We start from the raw sequence: 23,359 nt of genomic DNA, 5'->3' as shown, positions 1-23,359 counted from the left end.
CAGTATTATCAGCATACTATTGCTAGAACAAGAAGAAGCCCATGTAATAAGATATGCTTAATAATCCAAAACCACCATGAGGATTCTGAAACCATGTATCTCTATCATATCTTCAGCAAGAAATTAAAAAAAAATAGTCTGAGTAATGGCAGAAGGCATCTTCTGGTACTCTTTCAACATATTAAATGAAATTATGACTTTAGTTTACTTTTAATGAAATAAATTACCTCGAAGATTCATAAACTAGTGGAGGGATCTAGTAGATTATTCACCTACCAGTTACACCCCGTTCATTTTTTCTATCAAACTCGTTTTCAGAAAAGAATCCTACGCAAAAATTCCTAAAAATACACTTTAGAATTTTAAACATTAATATTTAAAAGGCTATACTATTTAAATTACAGTTTCTGAGAGTGAATCCAGAAGTAGGACTCTTCTTGTTTGATTCTAGTTATCGCCGATGCATTAGTGAGCAGAATTTTACAGCCCGCGTATTGAATTGCAGAATGGTATATGCTACAAGAAGGTTTCTTTTTCCTTAGGCTCTCCTTTGTGTAATGTATGTATTTGAATGATTATTTAACTGATTGATATTTTTTCTGCCAGGTTGTTGACTCAGTTAGGCAAGGTTAACATGCAATGGTATTCGTTCATTCTCGAAAGGACACAGCAACAACAGCTCAGAAATTGGTATAGGTTTATATTCCATCTTCTTTTGTATGGTATGTTTCCTTTGGAGTATATGTGCCATTTCTTTTCTCTTATATTGTTTTTAGTTTTGGAGTTAATGATATTGCTCTGGTTCAAAAAGATAAAATTTATCAACAGAACATGACTTAAGTGAAAAATAAATATACTACTGTACTAAAAAACCAGGATCTGTATTGATGCAGTAATCATTAGAAGTTTGATTATACACATCTAACATAGAAACAGTGGCTTTCTAAAAGGGAAATAATAATAATTAAGGAAACAATGGAAATAGGTTACTAATAAGCAGAGTAGTTAAGAATACGATCATCCGAAATTATACTAGCAGTGTGAGTGGCAACTGGGAAATGCGTGAACTTATTGGGATAGTTTTTGAAGTTCCTTAAGGTGTCCGGTAAATGGATTATAAGGACCATGTGGGTATAATTTGAAAGGGATGCGCGCGGTATTAAATATAATCTGAAAGGATAAAATCTTTTTTTGACATTTAAATTCTTATAGAGCAACCACCAATGTGGTTTATCATAGAAAGATGAACTAGTTTCAATTTTTTTATATTTCTTCAATGCCAATCATGTAAGGAGTGTTATGCTTTGCTTTCACGGTTAACCACTTATTACATGTTGAATAGGTTGAACTTGCTCGCAAGTTTGAAGGACCGGAGCATTTTAAGAATGATGAACACCCCCAGTTTTCGTTGATCCAGGCGGGAAAAAAGATGAAGAAAGAATAATTTATTTCCTGGATCTTATTATTAGCATCACACCTTTTATTTATTTTAATACATGTACAAATAGAAATTAAACAGTATAGCCGGGCGGCTATACTCTCTAAATACAATATATTACTATACTCTCTAAATACAATATATTAACAGTACAGCCGATCAGCTTTAAATGCAATATTTTAGCATTATAGCCGCCAGGCTCGACTCTATAAATAGAAATTATAAACGTACAGCCGTACGGCTATACGGTCTAATTATATTCGAATATTTTAAAGGTATAGCCGGGCGGCTATACTCTTTAAATATATTCCAACGAACGCGACGCTTGCACTCGCAGAGGACGGAACTTTCTCTCAGTCACTGCTTCGTTCTCTGGGTTCGGCACCGGAAAAAGACCCGACCCGCCTAGGCGCCCGCCTAGCTACTACCTAGCTGCCTAGCGACCGCCTAGCCGCCTAGCGACCGCCTAGCCGCCTGCCTAGACCGACTTTTCAAACACTGCGATTGATTGAAAGTCTGAAACCCGAAATTGAAAAAATTTAGCTGCAAATTTGAGCTTGAGATTGGGAAGCCGAAGCAGTGAAGCACAAGTCAGGTCCATAGAAGAACAGATCATGAGGCTCTTAATTCATGTAATTCCATTCCTCTCCCGGTTTCCCGCCTTATATTCTTCTCTCTTCGCACTGACGACATGGCGCAGAAGAAAAAAATACCAAATTTGCTGACTTGGTGTCTGTCTTCAGTGGAATGAAATGATGAAGTTGTCCTATCATGGAGTTTCTATGGTCTTGCCAATAACAAGGTTCTGTGAATGGCATGCGTTAGGCCTACTTGAATTCAAATTGATTCTGAAGTTTAAACATTTCTGTGAATGGTATGCGTTTAGCTTCTCTTGCTATGCTTATTCTTTAATATGCAAATGGCATTTATGCTTGTACCTCACTGCCTGTGTTTTAGGTGGAGAATGTTAGTACAATTTTTGTTTGCCGCATTCCTCGTAATAGTGATTCACTATTTCAGAGTAGTCGAAATCCGTCTTTTGCCCTTCAGCTATCATTGTGTTGCTACTCATAACTGTATTAACTATATGAGTCATGACTTGCTGTTTAGTTAATTGGATATTCTTCCTTAACATATGCAGGTTTTTCTGTGTTGAAATGAGACTGAACATAGTGGAATAAATACAAATTTCATGTGAAAAATGCGGTCCAAGTGTTTGGAATTGCAGCAAGATTTCTTTTTGAAAGCTTAAATGTCAGGAAGCAAAGTGTTGCTAACGTATAAGCGAAAGCGGCAATCAAGAACAGATCCTGTACAGGGACATGAGTGCCGTAATTCACTTTTTGTTGCTCCCGATGATACTTCTTTAAGCAAACCACCAGACTTGCAAGTTCATTTGATTGATAAGCGTTCATCAGAACATTACAACAGAAATTCTGCGGTGGGATTTTAGAAAGTTGGAACCTGTTGACTTTTTTTAGTTTGTTTCATAGGGATATATGTTGTATGTCAATCATCTTTATGTAGATAATTTATTAATCCATCCTTCCCTATTTTTCCTCTAATAATTTTGTTCTTTAAAAAAATACTGAAAAGAAAAAGGTTTTAAGGGATTACCAGATACCACCAGAATGTGCCCTATTCAACCGACCCTTGAAAGCGTATCTAGTTGAGATGAACATGTAGATTTGGTTCTTTAATTTAGGTTTCTATAAAGATCTTCTCTTAGTTGTCTTAGACCTATAATTTATTTTTAAGGTCATTGCTATATTATGTCTCACCTGCCTCTTTTTCTTGCAGGTATGCCATGTATGTTTTGTGTGCTGTGTTGGGGGTAACCTGAAGCACTGTGGAAAATGCCTTCAGTCGTATCATCTCCAATGCCTAGACAATCCCCATAAGGAAAAGAAACACATTGAAGTATCTGGCACAAGACAAATACCAATTAAAACCGTTCCGACAAGTCTTGATGAGGTTCCTTCCCAAAGGGATGCATATGGGAATAAGTCTAATGGCAAGAAAGTAGGCTCATCGTCAAATGCTAATGCTGGAGCATTGGTTGATGATAATATTGTTGGAGGGAGGTTAGTTTCTCAATTGGTGATGAATTCCGCTGTAATTACTGCTGATTTTGTAAGACAAAAATTATCAGCAGCAGCAGCAGCATTTGAAAGAAAAAGCAGCTCTGAATGTGATGGTAGCTCGCCAAGATTGATTACATCAAACTTAGAAGACACTGATTCATTCTCTAGAAATAAGTTAGATAAATTAGGTGGTGATTCAGCTTGCGTGAAACAAGTTGACCACCCCATTGATTACTTTCTGCTGAAAGAATAAAAGAAAAAAGGATATGCATGAGTCTAATATACAAAGGAAATCACTGCCCGTGGAAAATAACTGCTCATTGATAACCAAATTGAATAATTCTGTTTGTACTAATACCAATTCTTATGAAGAAACTTTCCCTGAAAACTGCTCAGTAGATCATGAAGCAGATTTGAAGCACTCCAGAGGGGTATGTAATATGAAGCCTATCTTTTGTCAATTTGGAAATAATGTATCTGCCTATGAGCTGCAACTCTATGTAAACCAGGAAAAACCCATGCATTGATAAGAGATGAAGCTCAAGTTTTATCAAGTGCTGAGCTTAAAGCAACAGAAACCCCTCATTTAGGCAGATCACTTCCTTATTTGGACTTGTCTGTTATTCCCACTGGTAGGACTTCATTAATTTCTAGGAATGCATTTGAACCAGTAACATTATCAATTCACATTGTGTTTAACTTACAATACTTATCTAAAAGAATTCTTACTAGCAGATTCATGTGGCACTGTGGAATGCAATGTTGACTTAAACTTGAGTTCTCATAAGCAACCTGACCTGGCTGCGCCAAAAACTATGTGGGACTCCTTGGATTCTACCAGCAGAAATAATGCCACTGTATTGCATGAACTGTCTCCTCCAGAAATGTCAGCTGCGAGAATTGAAAGAGTAGAAACTCATGCTTCACGGTTACACAAAGATGCATTTGAATTTTTAGAAGTTGGTGACAGATGCAAAGATGATGATAAAGTTAGTCCTCTATTTTCCAAGGTAATTAACCAAAAAACCAGTGTCTGCAGGTGAGATTTGTAAGTCTTGTTGTTTGAAGTTTTGGGGATGATTTGGCTGTCAACTAATCTTATTTTACTTTTCATGTTTGGAATTGATTCCAGCTATTTTCAGAAGAAAAAACCAGTGACAACACAGCCCGTGAAGGCGGCTTCTATAGCTTCAGAACAAAGAAGAAATTCTTCAGTTGAGAGGCAAAAATAATCAACCAGAACAAGAATCTCCTCTGTGGGTTGGTGAGTTTGTTTATAAATACAACTTCACTGCTCTGCTGCTTCTTCTTTGAAGCCAAACATTTGATAATCTTATTCCTATTTTCCAAAACAGTTACAGGAGGGATGAGAAGCACAACAGAAGAATGGTTGCTTCCCTTGCTGCGTGGATTCAGATTCCATCCCGCTGAGGAGGAAATGGTGAACCTTTTAAAGGCAGTAAATCGTTTGTTAGTTAGCCATCTGTAACTAATCTTATACAGCTGTATTTGACAGCTCATCATTGTAATTTAATATAAAGCTTGTACAAACCATTCTTTCAGTTAATGCGAATTACAATTTCTTTATGTCTAACTAAAACCGTTAAATCGAACTTGCTCATGTTCATTACCTAGAAAACTTCAAAATCATGTCAAGCATGTAATTGCTCTCTGAAGAATAGTTCACCTTATCTGCCTTAACGACTGTGATCTTCACCTTCTGCTCGTCACCGTACGTCTCCTCTTTGATTTTAAGCTTGAAAAGGAATTGGTTAAAGATACTGCTCCGAACTATGTCTCCGAATCTTGCATCATCCTGCTCTTTCAACAAGTACAAGTCCTTTGCTGAGCAACCCAAGATCTCTTCCCCAGATTCCTGGAAAGCCGTTGCCCAAGTCAAACCAGTATTGTCTTGAATTTGGGCTTGAAGCAGATATCTATAATCACACTCCTCAAATTCTTGATCGCACCTGTCACACTGCCATCCTCTGTTTCCTGACCTTGACACTTTTTTGTTACACTGTCTATCTCCAATCATCAATGGGCAAGCTGTGTAACAGAAAGAATCTGTTTTAATGAAAGATATCGTGGCCTTCACAGTGACCCAATCCGGCTTATCTGATCTTCCAAGACCTTCATCCTTGATCTGAGAAACAGTTTTGCGTATCTCATTCTTACTTCCTCCTGGAACAATGTCTTTAGAAATCGACACAGAAGCAGTATCCTTGCCCCCACGATCAAACCACTCTCTCAAGCTATGAGAGTCAGGGATATCTGGGTTTATGAACAGCTGTGAAGAATGAATTGTTCCTACGGACTTGCCGCTAAAATCATTAATCTTCCCAGCTTTGACAGCTAAAACTGGAAATAACCCAGAAGCCAACATATCTTCCAGCTTTTGACCTTCCCTGTTGCAGACATCTCCCCAAAGGGTTAGCTCAACGCTCTTGCCTGACCAATCCCTTAGATTCACAATTCTTCTCTGAGTTTCCATACCATTCTTCCTCATAATAGGAACAGAAGGGTTGACAGATATCACAATACCAATAATGTCAACGATAGAATTACTATCAACATTCTCAATTTCACTAATATGCCTGAAGGAAAACTTCTGCTCTGGTATAGAACCATCTTCGTCAGGGCAGAGCTCCACAGTTGAACTTGCATCCAAAGTTATCTCCCAGTCATTTTTCAGATGGTTGAAGTTCTTCTGGGCAGGTTTCAAGCTACCCTTTGAAATCAAGTAAACTCTACCAACCTCAATAGTATCGTAGAAGCGGTCAAGAACAGCATTGAAGCAGGTCACTCGTATTTCCCCTCCTTCAGAGTCAAGGAGATCGAAAGAAAAAACCTTACCATCTCCTCGAGCATTATTATACCGACGGGGATCCCCTTTTGCTGTGACCCTTGCCTTGATAGCCCACCTTCCCTGATAAGGATTCAGAGCATTAATAGGAATGATCCGTGCCGGTGCCTCGTTCTTTACGATTGAGCCATGATTTTTGTACTGTGGAGGTGGTTGGTAAGGAGGTTGGACAGTAGGTCGGAAATTTGGCACATTGTGAACAGAGTTTTCAGAATGAAAAGTAGGTCTGAGATTCGGCCCACGGTTAAGAGAGGTCCCAGAATGAGAAGTAGGTCTGAGACTCTGCACATTGCGTACAGATTCTTGGGAAATCATATAGTTATTGCTATCCCTGACTGAGTGCTCAAAATTGTTATTCGGCAATGCCTTTTGAGCAGTTGAACCAGATTCTACAAATGGTTTTGGATCCCCAATAATCTCAGAGTCCAGTATGATAGTTTCCATGTTCAGCACTACAATAATCCTGTACAAAGAGCGGAAAGTCAAAACTCACTGATTTTAAGCTCTCTAGTTACATTAGTTTTTAAGTTCTCTTTTTCTCAATACAAATTTACCTCATCATAGCTTGTGATTCAACCCAAAAAAAACACATCCTAGCTTTATTGCACAGATAATATTCTTTGTTTCTCAAGATAGATGAACATCAAGCACAAAATTGCAAACCATTGCTAACTTGGACATATCCACAAGATCAAAATAAAATACTGAATTATTAGAGACAAGATGCAAACCGACACCCCTAAAAAACCTGAACATATTGTTACATAGAGTGAAACTTTTACTTCTGATACTTAATGTTAGCTCATAAACTGATTTAATCAAAATTTGAAACGCAAATTGCCTCTGATCACTGCTCAAACAACCACAATAATATTCAACTTTGATTAAGACTATATAGCACTCGTTTCGATTCCATAACTTCAATTTAGCTAAGTCCTGAAATCATCAGACACATTTCTAGCTTTTTCTAACCACAAGCAATTATCTCATATCAAAACCAAAATAAATCTTAATTAACCAAAAATCGGAAATGAGAGAGAGAGAGAGAGAGAGAGAGAGAGACGGACTTGCGGTTCTGGAAGTAGCTGGAAATGTACTCGGTGAGCTGGATGATGGAACCTTTCTTGACTTGGCTGGTCTTGATTCGGTCGTTGAGCTGCGTAGCGACCATGGCGTGCTGACACGAAACGGCGTCGGAGACTATGAAACGGTACCTCTCCTGCGTGCCGAGGAGCTTAATATCGATTACCTGCACCAATGGCTTCGAGTTCAAGTCGCCAGCTGAGATCGCCGAGATCGCGTTCGGCGTCAGGTGCACCGGCATTCTGAGGAACCCTAGGCGTATGTCAATTACGAGGGAGTGTAATTGGCGGGTTGTTGCAGGAAATGACCGACCGAGAGAGAAAAGGGATTTTGATTTTCGAATCGATTTACGAGTTTTATAGGACGCTCGAACTTTTGAAATTACAGTTATGTCACCGCCCTTCCTTATCCCTTCAAACAACTGACCCCAAAAAATAAAAACTCACTCTTCATACAAAGAAGATTATTTGCTCTAAAGTTTGTAATTAAATTTCACTTCTGCTTTACGATTTTAATCTGTAACAATCTTTGATTGATTTGTCATACTAGTATGGTAACTATATCACCATCTCATCTCACGCAATAATTTACATACGTGGAACTCACAATGCATCAACGGTCAGATTTTACCCTATGCGTTTGGAAGACTAACGCTAGCAAAATGTGTAGGCTTTTTCTACTCTTTATGGTACAAACCAAGCTCATGTGTGTATCAAATGCAACTTGCAAATTGTTTGATCAAACCTAGCTTCATTTAAATTCGGTAATGTACTAATTGTCAGATTTCGCCAACATGCATATATTCATACTAATGGTCAGATTTCGCCTATATGCATATATTCAACTAACCGTAGAAAAAGCCAAAGCTATTTTTCTCCTCTTCCTGTACAAACCATGCCCATCTATGTGTTGCAAATTGTTCGATCTAAGGTAGCCTTACATTAAATTTGGCAAATTGTTCGATCTATGTGTTGCAAATTGTTCGATAGAAAATTCCTCCTCAGTTAATTCTAATTTCATGGTGGTTAATTACTTAATTAGTACTTACCAAAACCCATCCACTTGAATCTGCATAAGATGGCACATGAGCTGTGTATGCAATCACATCTACAGAAAGCAACCTTTGTCATGCAACAGAGAAACAAGGTACTAACCGAAAATGAAGGGAAATGCTTACATTTGAACACATGTTTTACAGTGTTGTATATTGAAGTGAAGATATCCTTATGGGAAAGAATTCCTGCCAGACCAGCCTGTTCATCGATAGCGTCGAGCAAGATAAAGAAACAACTTGGAAAAGTTTCAAGAAATGAACCAAAGCTACCTGATTCGTACTAGTTTACTGTATTTACTTGAGTGACAAAGATGCCATTGTCTTTGAGGTGGGGTTTTATGACTTGCTCATAGAAGGGTTTGGTGTAAAGGTCATTGCAAGGCCCTCCCTCTATTGGATCTGGTAGGTCTCCCACAATCACATCAAACTTTTCTTCAGTTTTCTCTAGCTCATCCCTTCAATCACATTAATTACTCTTACATATCAGTTCATTATCAGACCAAGATTGTTTCTGGCATACATCAAGGCTTGTTTAACAACCGAAAACCAATATCTTCTGCTAATAATATCTGCCCTAAAGGCTTTCACTTGCGATTGAGAGATTAGACAACAAATTAAAGAAAAGAAAGACAAACTAGCTACTTACTTACTTTGCATCGTTGAAAACAATGTGGAGCTTATCGTCACGAGACGCCTCCTGATTTTCTGTCAGATGTTCTCGGCAAAAATCGACAATCATCTGCAATATTCATGTTAAGCAACACCTTCAGATGCCATGCTAAAGAAGGACATTGCTACACAACCAAATAGTAAATTTCCCTACTAGTAGATATACATTTTAACCAACACTGATAAAAATACAGATTTGGATGAAAGCAAGAAGGAAGATCATTTAGCTTTCACTTAAATGGTAAATCTCATATATGATTTGAGAAGCATCACACCCTGTCAATGTCACACATGATAACTTTCTCTACATCTTTGTGCTTTAGTGACTCTCTTGCTGTTGACCCTTCGCCACCTCCCATTATAAATATTGTTTTTGGGCTGAAACCAATTACACAGAAATAAGACACAAAAGGGAAAAAGAAAAAAGAAAAAAGGATTAAGCTAAGCCAAAAATATATTCGCATATATACTTGTCATGTAGTAAAAGAGCAGGATGAACCAAGCATTCATGGTAAATAAACTCATCTCTTTCAGCATTCTGCAACTTCCCATCGATCACCAGAGCCTAAATACCAACAACAACAAAAAAGAGAGAAAAATATCAGTGACCAATTAATTGATATGTGTGTGTGATTTAGAGTCCTTATTGTGATAGCTAGCCAACCTTTCCAAATCGCTTTGTGTCCAAAAGAACTATGTCGTAGAACTCGCTTGTTGCTGCATGCAACACACTGTGAGAGAGAGAGAGAGAGAGAGAGAGAGAGAGAGAGAGAGAGAGAGCATCAAAACCAGTACTAGTATTGTACAAAATGAACTGATGATTTAATTTCTCTCGGAATTGATTTGAATTTGATTCACCTTGCAGCAGAAATTCCAAAAGATTCATCAAAATGTAAACCCAGTTAGAAGAGTTGGTTTTTTCAAATTTTTTTTCATGTTTGAATACTTGAAGGCGTACCCATTCAAAGCAAAAGACCATTTGAGATCAGCTTCCAGCTGCTCCTCAAACCATTCAGCATGTTGCTGCTGATCATTTCCAGTTGGTGGGTTCTGATATTATCCTCCTCAGGGATTAATTCAAACTCAGAGAAGCGGTCCTCTGGAGGCAAAGGAACATAGAGAACCATGAGAGCAGCACACAGAAATGACAACATTGATAAACACAAGTTACAACACAGAGAACAGAGAGGACCAATTTCTGAGTATGTGCTGCAAGAAAAATGTGACAGAGAGGACCAATTTCTAAGTGTAAGTACTGCATTAAAGGCAGCTTTGTTGTTTTATTACTTGCAGGATAAGGTTTTCTGAGTTTGGTCTTACCTTCTTTTTTGTTCTTTCTAAGATGTGCATGTGGATCCCACTTTTGCTTCACCTGAGCTTGGTCTTGCCTGCCCATTTGGTAAACGGTGATGAAGCACTGAGCCCGTTTTGCATGACTGAGAAGTGTAAGCACCACTGCCTAGGTGGAAGCTTGGGTGGAACGCGCCAACGCCAACCCCTTAAATCAAATACTTGGCTCCTAACATGCAAACAGCATTTCTTCCATACACGCACTTACACTTGTGTTGAAACTTTTCTTTTCCTACTTTTTAAAGATCACTTTTGTAACGTGTAAGACTTGCAATGCACGAAACGAAACACTGTCTCTAACGCTCATGAATTTTTTTTTTTACAAGCAATATTAAAAGAGGAGGAAATTGAACTTAGAACTTGAGGAGTAAATCACCATATTACCATGCATAAGGTGCTGGACACGACTTTTGCTTACCTATTTAACATTCATGGAAGAATGTGGCTGAAGCCTAGTCTTTGACTAGAACTTTTAACTTTGAACTGGCAATTGCCGTCATTTTATTATCGGAAAGTGAATTGGAAGTATCATATTTCCCATCAATAAAAACCGCAAAACCCTTTGTCGTGTTCGAACAACGCAGGGGGAGCTTTGACAAAAAGAAAGACAACGGGTACGGAGAGAGGGAAAGAACATAAACAATTCTGAAAATAACGAAATATTAAACAAAATTGTCTGTGTGCGACACAATTTGAGAAACGCTGTGCCCCATCTTTTGGTACGCAAAATTTTTCATAAGAAAACAATAAAATTAAGACACTCGAGATTGAAGTTACAAAAAATGGATGACTATCTCAGAACATATGTTAAGGACTTAAGCCACAACCAGCGGGACATCAATATCAGTTGCGCCCAGAACAGGTGCTGCCACTACTGCTGCTGCTGCTGCTACTGCCACTGCCGGCCTGAAATACTCATCCTCCTTCGGTTGGTGGATTGTAACAAGGTCAGGTAAGGGGGTCATGGGGCCTTGCTTGCCCTTGGGATCCCAATCAAGCATAATCTTGACCTTAATACCAAGTACACCCTGTATGCAAATACATAAAAGTGATTAGACCATTTATAACAGTGAACCATTTGTACAGAACAAACCGACGCATGAAGCACTACGGAAGGAAGAAACAGGTGACCTGGACAAACCTGTCTAAGGAGGACATGCCTCACAGCAGAATCGATGTATTCATTAACTGGCTGACCAGAAGAAATCATGTACCCATCTTTGAACTTCATGGACTTGGCTCTCTGTGCTCTTAGCTTTCCACTAACAATCACCTATATCAATAACATATCACCTGTTAATAATGTAACAATAACATATAACATCAAATTCAAAACGGGATAGGAAAACCAGTATCAAAAACTGCTAATGACCAACCTCACAACCCTTGGCCCCACTTTCCATGACAAATCTCAAAACACCATAGCAGGCCCTGAAAGGAAAAGTTCATGGTAGATTAGTCATTAAGCATATATTCAGTATACAAAATTGCATATAAATGGGGTCCATCCATGAATCACAATTTATCATCGTCATTGGCAATTGCATTACGTAGAAAAACTGGGAAAACCAATACCCAAGATTATGTACGTAACACTAGATGATTGTCTGAAACCCAAGGCCTAAATAACAGTAACGATCCATTAGAAAGATGTACCCTCCCTAAGGTTACAACATGAAAACAAGAGCATTTCATGAGGATTATCTCACAGAGGAAGTAAATAAATTTCGTCATCTTCCGACACAAATTTGGTACGAAAACACCAACATGCTTTGTAGATGACACAAAACTACCATTTCACAAATTGGCAAAACAATGCTGCTTATATTTCAAATACAAAATGAGAGTAACACTAGATGAGTGTCTGAAACCCAAAGCCTAAATAACAGTAACAATCCATTAGAAAGATGTACCCTCCCTAAGGTTACAACATGAAAACAAGAGCATCTCATGAGGATTATCTCACAGGGGATGTAAACAAATTTCGTCATCTTCCGACACAAATTTGGTACGAAAACACCAACATGCTTTGTAGATGACATAAAACTACCATCTCACAAATTGGCAAAACAATATACAAAATGTGAGTCAGAAACACCGGGCCAGACTAACAGTAACGGTCCAATAGAAAGATTTGCCCTCCCTAAGATCGCAACATGAAAACAAAAGCATTTCATGAAGATTATCTCATGGAGGATGTCAATCAATTTTGTCAACTTCCGACACAAATTAGGTACAAAAACACCAATATGCTTTGTAGATGACAGAAAACAAACAACTCACAAATAGGCAAAACTATACATCATATATCGCAAATAAAAAATAAATTCTACTACCAAGAAAATGTTCAAGCCCCAGCCAGAAGTTTGAACCGAAACTATTGAATTATATATAACACCTGTAGACCTAACCCAATACAAACAAACCCCATTTGCTCTATAAATGGCTCACTGATGAACAGAGGCTGGTCTATTAGAAACCCAGGCTAAAACACAGTTGTTAACAAGAAAGTATACAGGAAGCCATGTATAAAAATGTACCCTCCTCACGGTTACTGCATGAAAACAATGGCATTTCAGGAGGATGATGGCATGGAGTATATATATCAATTTCGTCATCTTCCGACACAAAGTTGGTACGAGAACACCAATATGCTTTGTAGATGACAAAAACCAAATTTGCAAAACAGCACACTATCCAGATACAGAACAGATAATAACCAACACAAACACTAAATAAGCTCATCCCCAATCTGTCTCAACAGCACATTGTAGAATTGAAAATAACACTTCTATACAAAAGAATAGATTCCTAATTTTAAACCGAAACAATGTATCAGATTGACAACATAGCTCACCAACAAAATCAAAAGCTATAAATAAATAAAAAGAGAGGCCTTTATTACAATTGTTCATCATTAGATCACTAATAGAAAAAAAATATAGATAAAATCATATACCTGCGGACAGCGAGGCCTCCAAGAAGCTTGTAACGGAGAGACTCAGCTTGGGCAATAGCGCAAAGCCCTCTATTGTTAACCTTCTCAGCATAAAGCTCAACACTGTTTTCTGGAAACTTAAACCTCTTCTGTACCACTGAGGTTAGCTCCCTAATCCTCCTCCCCTTCTCTCCTATAGTTATTATAAAATGCACACGAACAATCAATAAATCATCAAAATACATGCCTAAATTAAAAAAGGTCACAAAAATAGATTTTTTCAATATAAAATGATAAACCGACCGAGCACATTCTGGGTACGAGTGGCTCTGATTATGATCTCGGTACGCATCGGTGTGACCCTAACTTCAACGCCAGAGTAGCCATCTTCGGCGAGCTCTCTCGTGAGAACTTCATTCAGCTCGGCGAAGAACACTCCGTCGGCGACGAACTGTTACCAAACATAAAGACAAGAGCTTTAGTTGAACCTGAGATAGAATTTTCTTGTGTTTTCTCTGGAAACAAACAGGATAGAAGCAGGACTGACCTTTCGCTTCTTGCTCATTTGGGTCGCCATTGTCGCGAATGTGGAAGTTGCAGATGTGAGATCTGAAATGTGGTGGCGGGAGCTCTGCAAACCCTAGCTTTGTTGGCACCCGGTTTGGGGTTAAGGATATGAGGGGTTTATAAGTATAGGTGGAGATAATCGCACGGTCGATATGTTGTCAGTTTGATGAACGGATGATATTTGCCCTTATATTTTCTTCTTTTTTTCCTTTTTCTTTTTTTTTAGAGAGTTTTTTTTTTGTGGCAATTTTAGCCAAGTACAAGGCTTTAAAAAAAAGTGATGGCCCAAAGGCCCAGAAATTAGCCCAAAATAGGTTTTTGGTGGATATTGTCTTCGTCCATTAAACTTGGGCTGGGCTGTACTGTTTAACATCGGCCCAAATTGTTTCATTATGCTCGTAGATAATCTGAAAAAAGTTGAAGGCAAATATCTTGGTCCCATCTAGTGAGTCGTTTTTTGGTGACGGTGTTATATATGGATCATAGATGTAGACCTTCATATTAGCCCTATGATTTCTCTGAATACCCTCGCTATAGAATTTCGCCTAATTTATTTGTTTTTTGGATCAATAGGAGAGAAGATGGATCAAATTTGAAATTGATTATAACATTGAGAAGAAAAGTACCACTAAACAAATACCTCATTAGTAAGGTCAATTAATTTAATTGTTCAATATTAAAATTACTTTTTTTTTTGTTCAGTAATAAAATGACTTAGATGCCACAAAAAAGAAATGATACTTAAAATTAATCCATAAAATTACTCTCAACACATATTGAGATTTTGTGAGGTCTCGATGTGTTTGGGGTTCTATTATGTGTAATGATGTGAAACTTCTCTTTTTCCATGACAATGTGCAAGGTGGAACCACATGTTTCTCTCAATCACTGCTTAATAACTTGCTTAAGTAGTTGGTTCAACCAACTTATTGCAAATGATTGCTTACGACTACAATTCAAAAATGGCATTGTATGAAATATTGTGTCAAAGTATGAATTGTAACTCTTACACAAAAATGTCGAATCTTATAAAATACAGTAAGTTTCACGCATTTTATATTACGAACACAATATGCCAAAAACACACGAGAAATTCTAAAAATACCAAGTGTGTATCCTACAAATAGAATATTGGGGATGTTCACATGAGTTTGTAGATTTCCAAATTATTTGGGGCTCGATAAATCTGTCCACCCACCACATAGAGCTGATTCCTTAGGAAGAAAGAAATAAAGAAAGTGGGGGGAGCTAATGGACTATCATCATCATTATTGGCAGTGTTATTAGGGCATAATAGGTCTTTTCAAGTGTGGGCGTGGATTATTATAGTCTGATTACCTAATTAGGTCCAATTAATAATGATTTACAAAACCCTCCAGGAACAGACACACAGTCTTATTATCTACTGTAATAAATTGGGGTCGAATTCAAGGGGCAAAATGGACATTTTGGGGGTCCTTTCCAACCTGCATTTTGCTGGAAATGTAAGGAACAACACAAAGGCAAGAATGGGCTAAAAGTAGATTCCCACTGCAGGATTGCACATGTTAAGTTATAGCAATGTTTAATTTGTCTGGCCTGGTTTAGGGACCCAATCATCTGATCTTTCTAGCCCTTGATGATTACCTTAATTAATTTCACAATAAACAAAGCATTAATCCACTTTTTAATTAGGATCATGATCTTGCAGGTTGTGTGTTTAGTTTATATTAACTTGATCCAGTGGATTAAACCTGGACTCTTTTTATTTGCATTGTTGGCCGGCTTGCATTGGTGTTGACGGTGTGATCAAGATTACGACTAGTTTTAATCACATGTTTTCAGTATAATGTTGTTGCTTGTGCAGCTGTTGTTGTCATTGTTAATTAGGTTTGAGAGATAAGGGTTTTTAATACTCGATTTTATATGATTATTTCAATGAAGAGGTGTCACGAACACGAGATGCGTACATTCCTCATAATTAATCGGATATAATACAATATTAGAGCATCTCCAATAACAGTAGCAAATTAAAATTTTCAAATTAACGCAGCCCAACAGGACATTAGGTCGATTTCGGAAGACCATGTTATTCGATATGAGATGGATATGTTAAACAAAAACAATCTTATTCTACACCGAGTACAACACGAAGTATGATTAAACCTAACTTATACTAATATACGGTATATTTTACACCTCTACACCAATCAGGCGACCATATGCATACTACTTTAACATATAAACGACTGAGTGGTCGAATGAGACCAATTTTGTAGATGAAGTGTGTAAGACATCACTCTCTCTCTCTCTCTCTTACGAATATTCAAAATCCAAAAGCCATTTCCAGCAATCAGTCATGTGGGCCTCCACTACAAAGATCAGGAAATTAGGTTGCAACATGAAGGGGTCCACCAACAGAGACATATACTCAATCAGAGAAAGAGAGAGAAATATGTGCTGAGAAGTCATCAACTTGAAGATAGTCATACATAAAGGTCATTTATTGCCTAAAGGGAATTTTTTTTAAAAAAAATTGCAAAAACCAAATAAATAAAGGGAAAAGTTAAATGAGAAAAGAAGAAAAAACCTAAAGTAGATGGAAGGGGATAAGCATAAGCATGGAGAAGTTGAGTTTCATTTCATCCCCAGAGAGAGAGAGAGAGAGAGAAAGAGCATTTGGGTCCCTTGTCATGTTGTTGGGGGTCACTGTTTATACATATCTGTCTGTCTCTTGGAACTATAGTGCTTTGTTTTAAACTACCTATGGAATACTTTATTTTCTCTACCAGTACCATCAAAAGGACTGCCATTGGTCACAACAAATATAAATAATTTTTTTATATAAAAAAATTGGTCAGAAAAGCTCATCATCTCTTATCTGAGATTCTGTTCTTGTGGTGGTGTGTGATTGGGAACCAAAAAGACTAATCTAAAAAGCTGCTTTCTTTCCAATTATTTCAGAGCATCTTCACAGAGATGTATGCCTGTTTTTATGTACACTTCTCCACACTCCCACAATAACACAGACAGGAAAATATAATCATAAACAGCAAAATTGCTCAGCAACACCAACAGCTGAAACAAGTGTGGAAAATAAAAAAGGAGTTTTGGCTTCATGGGAGATTACTGAGAACAAGTCTGCTACCTCTTCACTTCAGTTCTCAGTTAAAACTCTGGAGGAAACTTGCTTTATTGCAAAGCTTGAGAAAAAGGGGGAATAAAGGGTTTTTGTTTTTGTGGAAGAATTTGCATCAAAAGTTAATGTTGATCCTTGATGAAAAGGAGATTCATATACTTCCACATATCAAATTTTAGTCTTTTTTCACAAACAGTAAAAAGTTAAATAAAGCTGTACCCTATCAATCTCAAATATCTCTCCCTATCTCTTTTTAATTGGCATAAAGGAATCTATCAGCTCTCTTTAAATTCCCTGAGCAAATCAAAGAATTTGACAAATTGAAAAGGGAAAACCACAAAGGAGAATGGTAATTTAATAAACAAAAGAAATATATGTATATATAATATATAATATAATAACAACTTTTTATTAGCAATTAACAGGAACAGGAAAAAAAGTAGAAATGAAATGACATAAACAAGCTTAACTCTTTCTTTTTTCTTTTTTTTTCTTTTCCTTCAATTAGATCCACAGTTACAGACTTACAATGAAATAGGAATTCTGGGAAATTATTATCTAACAAATGTAAGGAGAAATTGAGTGAAGATCTAGGGATAGTTCACAGATACAGTAGAGTTACAGAATCTAATCAATTTTTTGTTTCTACCATCTCAACAGAATTGTGAATCTCTTTTCTTCCCACCATGCAAAAGAATCAGGAAGACAATTATGATCTCTATGCAGGCCTAATCCGCTTGTGCCCGGCTTTTGCATCAGATTTCAAAGCACCACTGGAGTCTCCCTCGGAAGAAGTATCCATGGATTTGGTGAAGGAACTTGAAAGATCAGCATACAGGTCAACCACCCTCCTGATGTTATTGTTGAGCTCCCTGATCAGACCCACATTTCTGCTGAGGTTGTCAGGGATCTTAGACTCATGGTTGTGATTTATCTCATTTATGAGCAGCCTGTTCTGGTCCAAGATATTCTGGACTTGAACAAAGCTCTTCTGAAATGTCTGCAAAACCTTGCCATCAATTTGGGTACCATTGCCAAGCCCTGAAAATGTGTCACCCTCCATTCTTATTTTCGAGTCAGAATTCGATCAGATCAGAACCAGTCCTGCATCATCAAGAACAGAAAGAAGAAAATGATGATGAGCAGAAAGAACCCAAAAGAAAGGGACACATTCTTTATGGCAATAAAATATAAAGTTCTTATCTTTTTACAAACACTCATAATCATAGCTTCTTATCTGTACATGCTTGCACTAACCAAACCACCCATGGGAAAAAAGAAAAAAAAAACATCTGTTGAAGGCAGTGGTGGTGTACATGAGACAAGTTATCTCGAAGAAATCATCACCTCCAGGAGTTCTTCTTTTCACAGGAGAATTAGATTAAAGCCATGAGTTACTATTATTATTATTATTGCTGCTATTATTATTTTTATTATTGTTGTTGTTATTTATGATGATATGGGAGAAAAAGCAGATCCCATTTCCATAAAAGGGAACCTTTTTTAATGTACTAAGAAAATACCCACCTAAAGCTCAGAGTTCCCAAAGAAGAATCTCAAAGACCCCCCCAAAAAAAACAGAAGCCAGTCAATGATGCAGAGAAGATGAGGCCATGAGAGTACTACTGCAGAAACAGCATTATTGATCTTTACATCCCAAAATACACAGATTAATAAAGAAAGATATATAATAACTAATGAATTAAAATATCAAAAATATAATTAAATAACCCAAATTGAGTTTATATATGAACCCAAAAAAGAAGAATTCCAAATTGGGTTTTTACATGAAATTCAAAAATAGCAGAAACAAGGAGGAACAATTGGGAATTCAAAAATTTGCAGTTGCAGAAGAACAAAACTGCTGGAGTAGAAAACAATACTGAGTAAACTAAGAAAAGAATAATGGCCGTAATATAAAAAATGCAAATATCTTCAGAATCCAAATTTACATAACACCAAAATATCTTTGAAGAAAAACTCTCAAAACCCAAAACAAAAATGAGAATTTTAGATGAATAACAAGAAGCCGATACGGTCAATGTGCAAGCAGAAGAAAATTGAGCAGACACAGAAACTGGTGATGAGAAAAATAAAAATAAAAATCCAACCACAAAAGAGATATCATTTTTGTTTTTATATTCAACCCTGTTTCTCCAAATACATATAATTAAATAATTAATATATTCGTACCTTGAAAATCTGGAACATTATATTCTGCGCTAAGACAGAGATTGGATGAAAGAGGAAGACGACGGAATCCGAAAAACGCTGCAAAAGATCGGCGATTGAATCGAATCTCCGGAACAGAAGAGAACAGAAAGAGAGGAGAGGAGAACAGACCAACACCTCTGAATTCTGAAAAAAAATTTAGAGAGAGAAAGAGAGAATATGTAGATTTGACAGTCACGCTCGGACCCCCTTCTCAGTGTGTCCAAATATTTTAGCTCTCTTAATATATTGTTGTCGTATAATAGTATAAAATCCATATCTACCTGTTATTTCCTATTTTATTTATTTATTTATTATTCAGTTGGGATTTGCTTGTGTGTTTCCTCATACCCCCAATTATGGGTTGTCCATTGGTCTATTTATTAGCCACGTTGGTAGTGATTGATGATGCAATCTGCGATTACTGCCCCATTCGCTGCTTTGATCATATTACGAACCACATCTCTGCTAGTTCCGTGTAACTTTAAAATAACACTCTTATTGTATCACTCTCATCACATGATGATAGAAATAGACATAACAATAACTTGATAGAACTAGACATAATAATAACATACACTTGTCACAGTCTTGCATTAAGTTTCCCTCAACTATCAATTACGGGAAATCACATCTTTCTACTATTAATACACAATTTCTCACCCTTCGTTTGGATGAAGAAATTGAAAATTGCATAGAATTCTTAAATGACGGAATTTATATCTCCATTGTTTAAATTTATGGCAATTAATAATTTAAGTACTTGGATTTATGGATGTCGAATTTTGTAAATAACATAAATTACAGTGAAAAATGAATTTATGCTCAATAGAAATTGCGAAATGACTCCTCTTTTAGTGGAAATTAAACTTGAAAATCTTGATCCCCAATTTCCACAATTTTTGTTCTACGCATCATTTAGTAAATTCCATGCTTAAGTTGTCAAACAATGGAAATATCAATTTGACCACTTCGATTCCCTATTTTTAGCTAAATCCCGAGTTATTTTTCTTCATCCAAACGGAGGGTAAAATTTAGTGTAAAGCTATTGTTGTTGAGTTATGTTCAATTAATAAAACTCACTTATTGTCTTCTTTTAAGTACATGTAAAATGAAGATCTAAATCGTTAACCACGTGTAATTCATGCAAGAGATTTATCTCTAATAGATTGGTCTATCCATTAATGATTAAATGGTTCGAGTTTAAGAATCTACTTTGTCTAAACCATCTAGAGCAACATTAATTAAGTGTAGTTGCGATTACCCTAAACCGAAACACTCTTAATCAAGTGTGTTTGTTTACCAGACAAAACCGAACTCTTTCTATTTGGCTTGAAAGAGGTTGGTGTATGAAACCAAATCAATAATTTTTGTGGGATCCTTGATTTTACAACTCAAATTCATTTCCTTCCAACCAAAGAAGTGTTTTTAAATCAATACAATATCTTCATTCTTATTTTCGTGGGATCCTTGGGCCACGGGCTTGATCCCTCCAAAATGTGGGAGGGGGGCTCCTCTTAGGCTGTTCTCTTCATTTTTATTTTTATTTGTTTGGATATGTGTGCTCCTGTGATTTTTGCTTGTAATTTTCCGTTTTTGCATAATAAAAAACAAAAAATAAGAATAAAATTCAGGTTTGGCATGGCATTACTTTAAGAAAATTAAAGTCAACAAAGATTGCTTTTCACCTTCACGCCTCTCTTTGGGTTCAATTCCAGGGCAGTGGCACTAAAGGAAGAGACGTTTGATATATCATATTCCATCAACTTGGTGCACTACTGCACTTAATACCTTTAAATGAAAATAAAAAAATCTTAAAGGTCAGCAGAAAGGGCTGAATTTTCCTTTAATTATGTACCCAAAGAAAAGTTGAATCACGGGCTTATGACATCAACTTTTATAAGAAAGAAAAACCTATGCGCCCATGGGAATGGAGCGCATTTTGTGGCCAGCCGTTTACCTCCATTGGGAGAGCTCCCGCGGCGAAAGGGATTAGTCACTACTGTCGGCGGTGGATACCCTTTGGTCTCACCTAAAAAAAAAAACCTATGACTTTGAAAATTTTAATTGTAAGAACTATTTTGGTTGTATACATAAACTAGCCTCTTCGCACTCGCTCGGAAAATGTTTTTCTTAATCACACGTCATAAAGATTTTTTAGCAGTGAATATGGTCTAGAGTCATATCTATAATCCTGCCAATGATGTGGAGACACATGTTCTGTGAGACTGAGGCTCGGGAGATCTGCCAGATTGGTTCCAAACCTTCTCATTTGCTCCTCCTGCTGCTACAATTCTTTCATTCAAACTGGACCCACTCTCTATCAAGCTTCCACTGTCCACATTGTAAATAATATAATTTCTAAATTTCCTCAGACAAAAAATGAAAAACAAAGAGAAAAAGAGGGGTGTGTATATCATGTGGACACACTATTCAACATTGTTGTTTTGTTTCTTCCTCATCTGTGATGGAATGGAACCTACACGCTCTTCTACTTCCCTTATCTGAAAAAATAAGTAAAATTTATCTGGAAGAATGATACGATAAATCGCTTACTCGTTTTAACTATTTAATGTAAGATTATATTTACATACGCACTTAATATCAATAATTAAATAATAAATTAGTGTTGCATGAAGAATAGTTTGAGAGTTAGGAACTAGATAAGATCTCAAGTTGAAATGACGTTAATGATGACATTATATTTTGTAATATAGTAGGGAAAAAAAAGAAAGGATAATTAATCTAATCCAATTGCCAACAAGATTCTCATTCATTCATATATGGTTTGATACTTACTTACCTACTGATTTCCTTAAATAATTACATATATAATACAACCAAAACCACATGGCCACGCCAATTAAACAATGATTGATACTAATCTAGGAGCACTAACTCAAGTACACTACATTATTGGGCATGGTCGTTTTCACAAGTTGAACATAAAACAACTAAGCAAAGCCCCATTCAGCCTCGTTTTTGCCTTTGTCTTTGCCTTAGAAGATTTTTGTTTCGGTGATTTTTTTGACAAAATAATAGATTCGATGGATAGATAGAGAAGATGTTTGAGTTTTTTTGAGTACCAATCCGTGCACCATACGCACACATTCATATTCAGATATTCTCTTCTTCTTGTTCTTATTGTTGTTTAGGGGTTAGGGCTTTGTTTGATTATTTAATCACTATTTAAAGCTCCAATGATTTCAATGATTATCTGTAATCTCCACGATTGGTTTTCTAAATAGGAGACCATCTCAAAGGCAAGGCAAGTGTTTCTGCCTTCCACTAAACACGCGGGCTTTTTATATTGGACAGTCACATATTTTTTTTAAACTTTTGAATATGTACTATAACATTTTTCAGTTTTGCGTTAAAAATAATGTAGGCCCGTTTGATAAACCTTTCAATTTTAGTTTTTAGTTTTCATTTTTTGTGTTAGAGCATAGAAGAAAAAAAGAGAGAATGAAAGTGGAGATGAAATTAAGAGGGAAGATGAGAGGCGAGAAAAGTAACAAAAGTGAAAACTAAAATCTCTTTATTTTTGTTTTATCTTTTGTTACTCCTCCCTCCCATCGTCCCCTCTCATCCTCTCTCTCAATGTTATTCTCACTCTCATTCAGCGGCGGATCCAGGAATTTTTCAACGGAGGTGCAATTCTTAAAAGTTAAAAGCTAAAAAAAAAAAACAAACAAACAACTAAATATCCTTATAATTTAAACAATACTAATGTTTAAATTCCTTGAGCAAGATACAAAAAGTTAACAAGAAAATCTAATGTTGCTGTGGCTGGGATGACTTCTCTTTTCCCTTTTACTATTTTTTCTATTTTTATTTATTTAAAGGAAGCCATGACAACAATTGGAACAAAATCAATGCAATCCTCAAGGTCTTCATTTTGTTGGAGGAGTTTTCGAGTTCAAATCCCATAATAAACAAGGCAAGACCTTTTTGTTTTGTTTTGTTTTGTTTTTTTTGTAG

The 23,359-nt window shown here is 36.6% G+C and overlaps 4 protein-coding genes across 6 annotated transcripts; all 4 read right to left on the bottom strand.

The window, feature by feature from the left end:
- Positions 1 to 4,693: 4,693 nt before the first annotated feature.
- On the bottom strand, positions 4,694 to 7,857 carry RPA1A (replication protein A 1A). Of its 2 annotated transcripts, XM_088243980.1 has the most exons (3): positions 7,456 to 7,857; positions 5,210 to 6,851; positions 4,694 to 4,969 (listed from the first exon to the last, which is right to left on the bottom strand). In XM_088243980.1, the coding sequence occupies exons 1-3, from the start codon at positions 7,710 to 7,712 to the stop codon at positions 4,862 to 4,864; spliced, it is 2,007 nt and encodes a 668-aa protein (XP_088100106.1). In that variant the 5' UTR covers positions 7,713 to 7,857; the 3' UTR covers positions 4,694 to 4,861. The 2 variants fall into 2 exon arrangements, with proteins under 2 accessions (XP_088100106.1, XP_021805040.2); XM_021949348.2 differs by lacking the exon at positions 4,694 to 4,969 and having other exon boundaries at positions 5,009 to 6,851.
- Positions 7,858 to 8,041: 184 nt separating this feature from the next.
- LOC110749253 (thermospermine synthase ACL5-like) lies at positions 8,042 to 10,348 on the bottom strand. Its single transcript, XM_088244699.1, has 8 exons — positions 10,204 to 10,348; positions 9,859 to 10,052; positions 9,665 to 9,759; positions 9,470 to 9,572; positions 9,176 to 9,264; positions 8,824 to 8,980; positions 8,649 to 8,724; positions 8,042 to 8,578 (listed from the first exon to the last, which is right to left on the bottom strand). Exons 1-8 carry the CDS (start codon positions 10,346 to 10,348, stop codon positions 8,505 to 8,507), a joined length of 933 nt encoding a protein of 310 aa, XP_088100825.1. The 3' UTR covers positions 8,042 to 8,504.
- An 817-nt stretch (positions 10,349 to 11,165) lies between these two features.
- LOC110749254 (small ribosomal subunit protein uS3x) lies at positions 11,166 to 14,187 on the bottom strand. Its single transcript, XM_021949324.2, has 6 exons — positions 14,030 to 14,187; positions 13,786 to 13,933; positions 13,504 to 13,675; positions 11,921 to 11,975; positions 11,686 to 11,817; positions 11,166 to 11,572 (listed from the first exon to the last, which is right to left on the bottom strand). Exons 1-6 carry the CDS (start codon positions 14,057 to 14,059, stop codon positions 11,360 to 11,362), a joined length of 750 nt encoding a protein of 249 aa, XP_021805016.1. The 5' UTR covers positions 14,060 to 14,187; the 3' UTR covers positions 11,166 to 11,359.
- A 3,431-nt stretch (positions 14,188 to 17,618) lies between these two features.
- LOC110749109 (protein ELF4-LIKE 3) lies at positions 17,619 to 19,613 on the bottom strand. 2 transcript variants are annotated; one of them, XM_021949128.2, is made up of 3 exons: positions 19,361 to 19,613; positions 18,695 to 18,792; positions 17,619 to 18,271 (listed from the first exon to the last, which is right to left on the bottom strand). In XM_021949128.2, exon 3 carries the CDS (start codon positions 18,228 to 18,230, stop codon positions 17,886 to 17,888), a length of 345 nt encoding a protein of 114 aa, XP_021804820.1. In that variant the 5' UTR covers positions 18,231 to 18,271; positions 18,695 to 18,792; positions 19,361 to 19,613; the 3' UTR covers positions 17,619 to 17,885. The 2 variants fall into 2 exon arrangements, with proteins under 2 accessions (XP_021804820.1, XP_021804819.1); XM_021949127.2 differs by lacking the exon at positions 18,695 to 18,792 and having other exon boundaries at positions 19,361 to 19,612.
- Positions 19,614 to 23,359: the final 3,746 nt, after the last annotated feature.

This window comes from Prunus avium, chromosome 7, assembly GCF_965620075.1.
Source record: "Prunus avium chromosome 7, drPruAviu1.hap1.1, whole genome shotgun sequence".
Classification (NCBI taxonomy): Eukaryota; Viridiplantae; Streptophyta; class Magnoliopsida; order Rosales; family Rosaceae; genus Prunus; species Prunus avium.
This window is presented reverse-complemented; position numbering and strand designations above follow the sequence as displayed.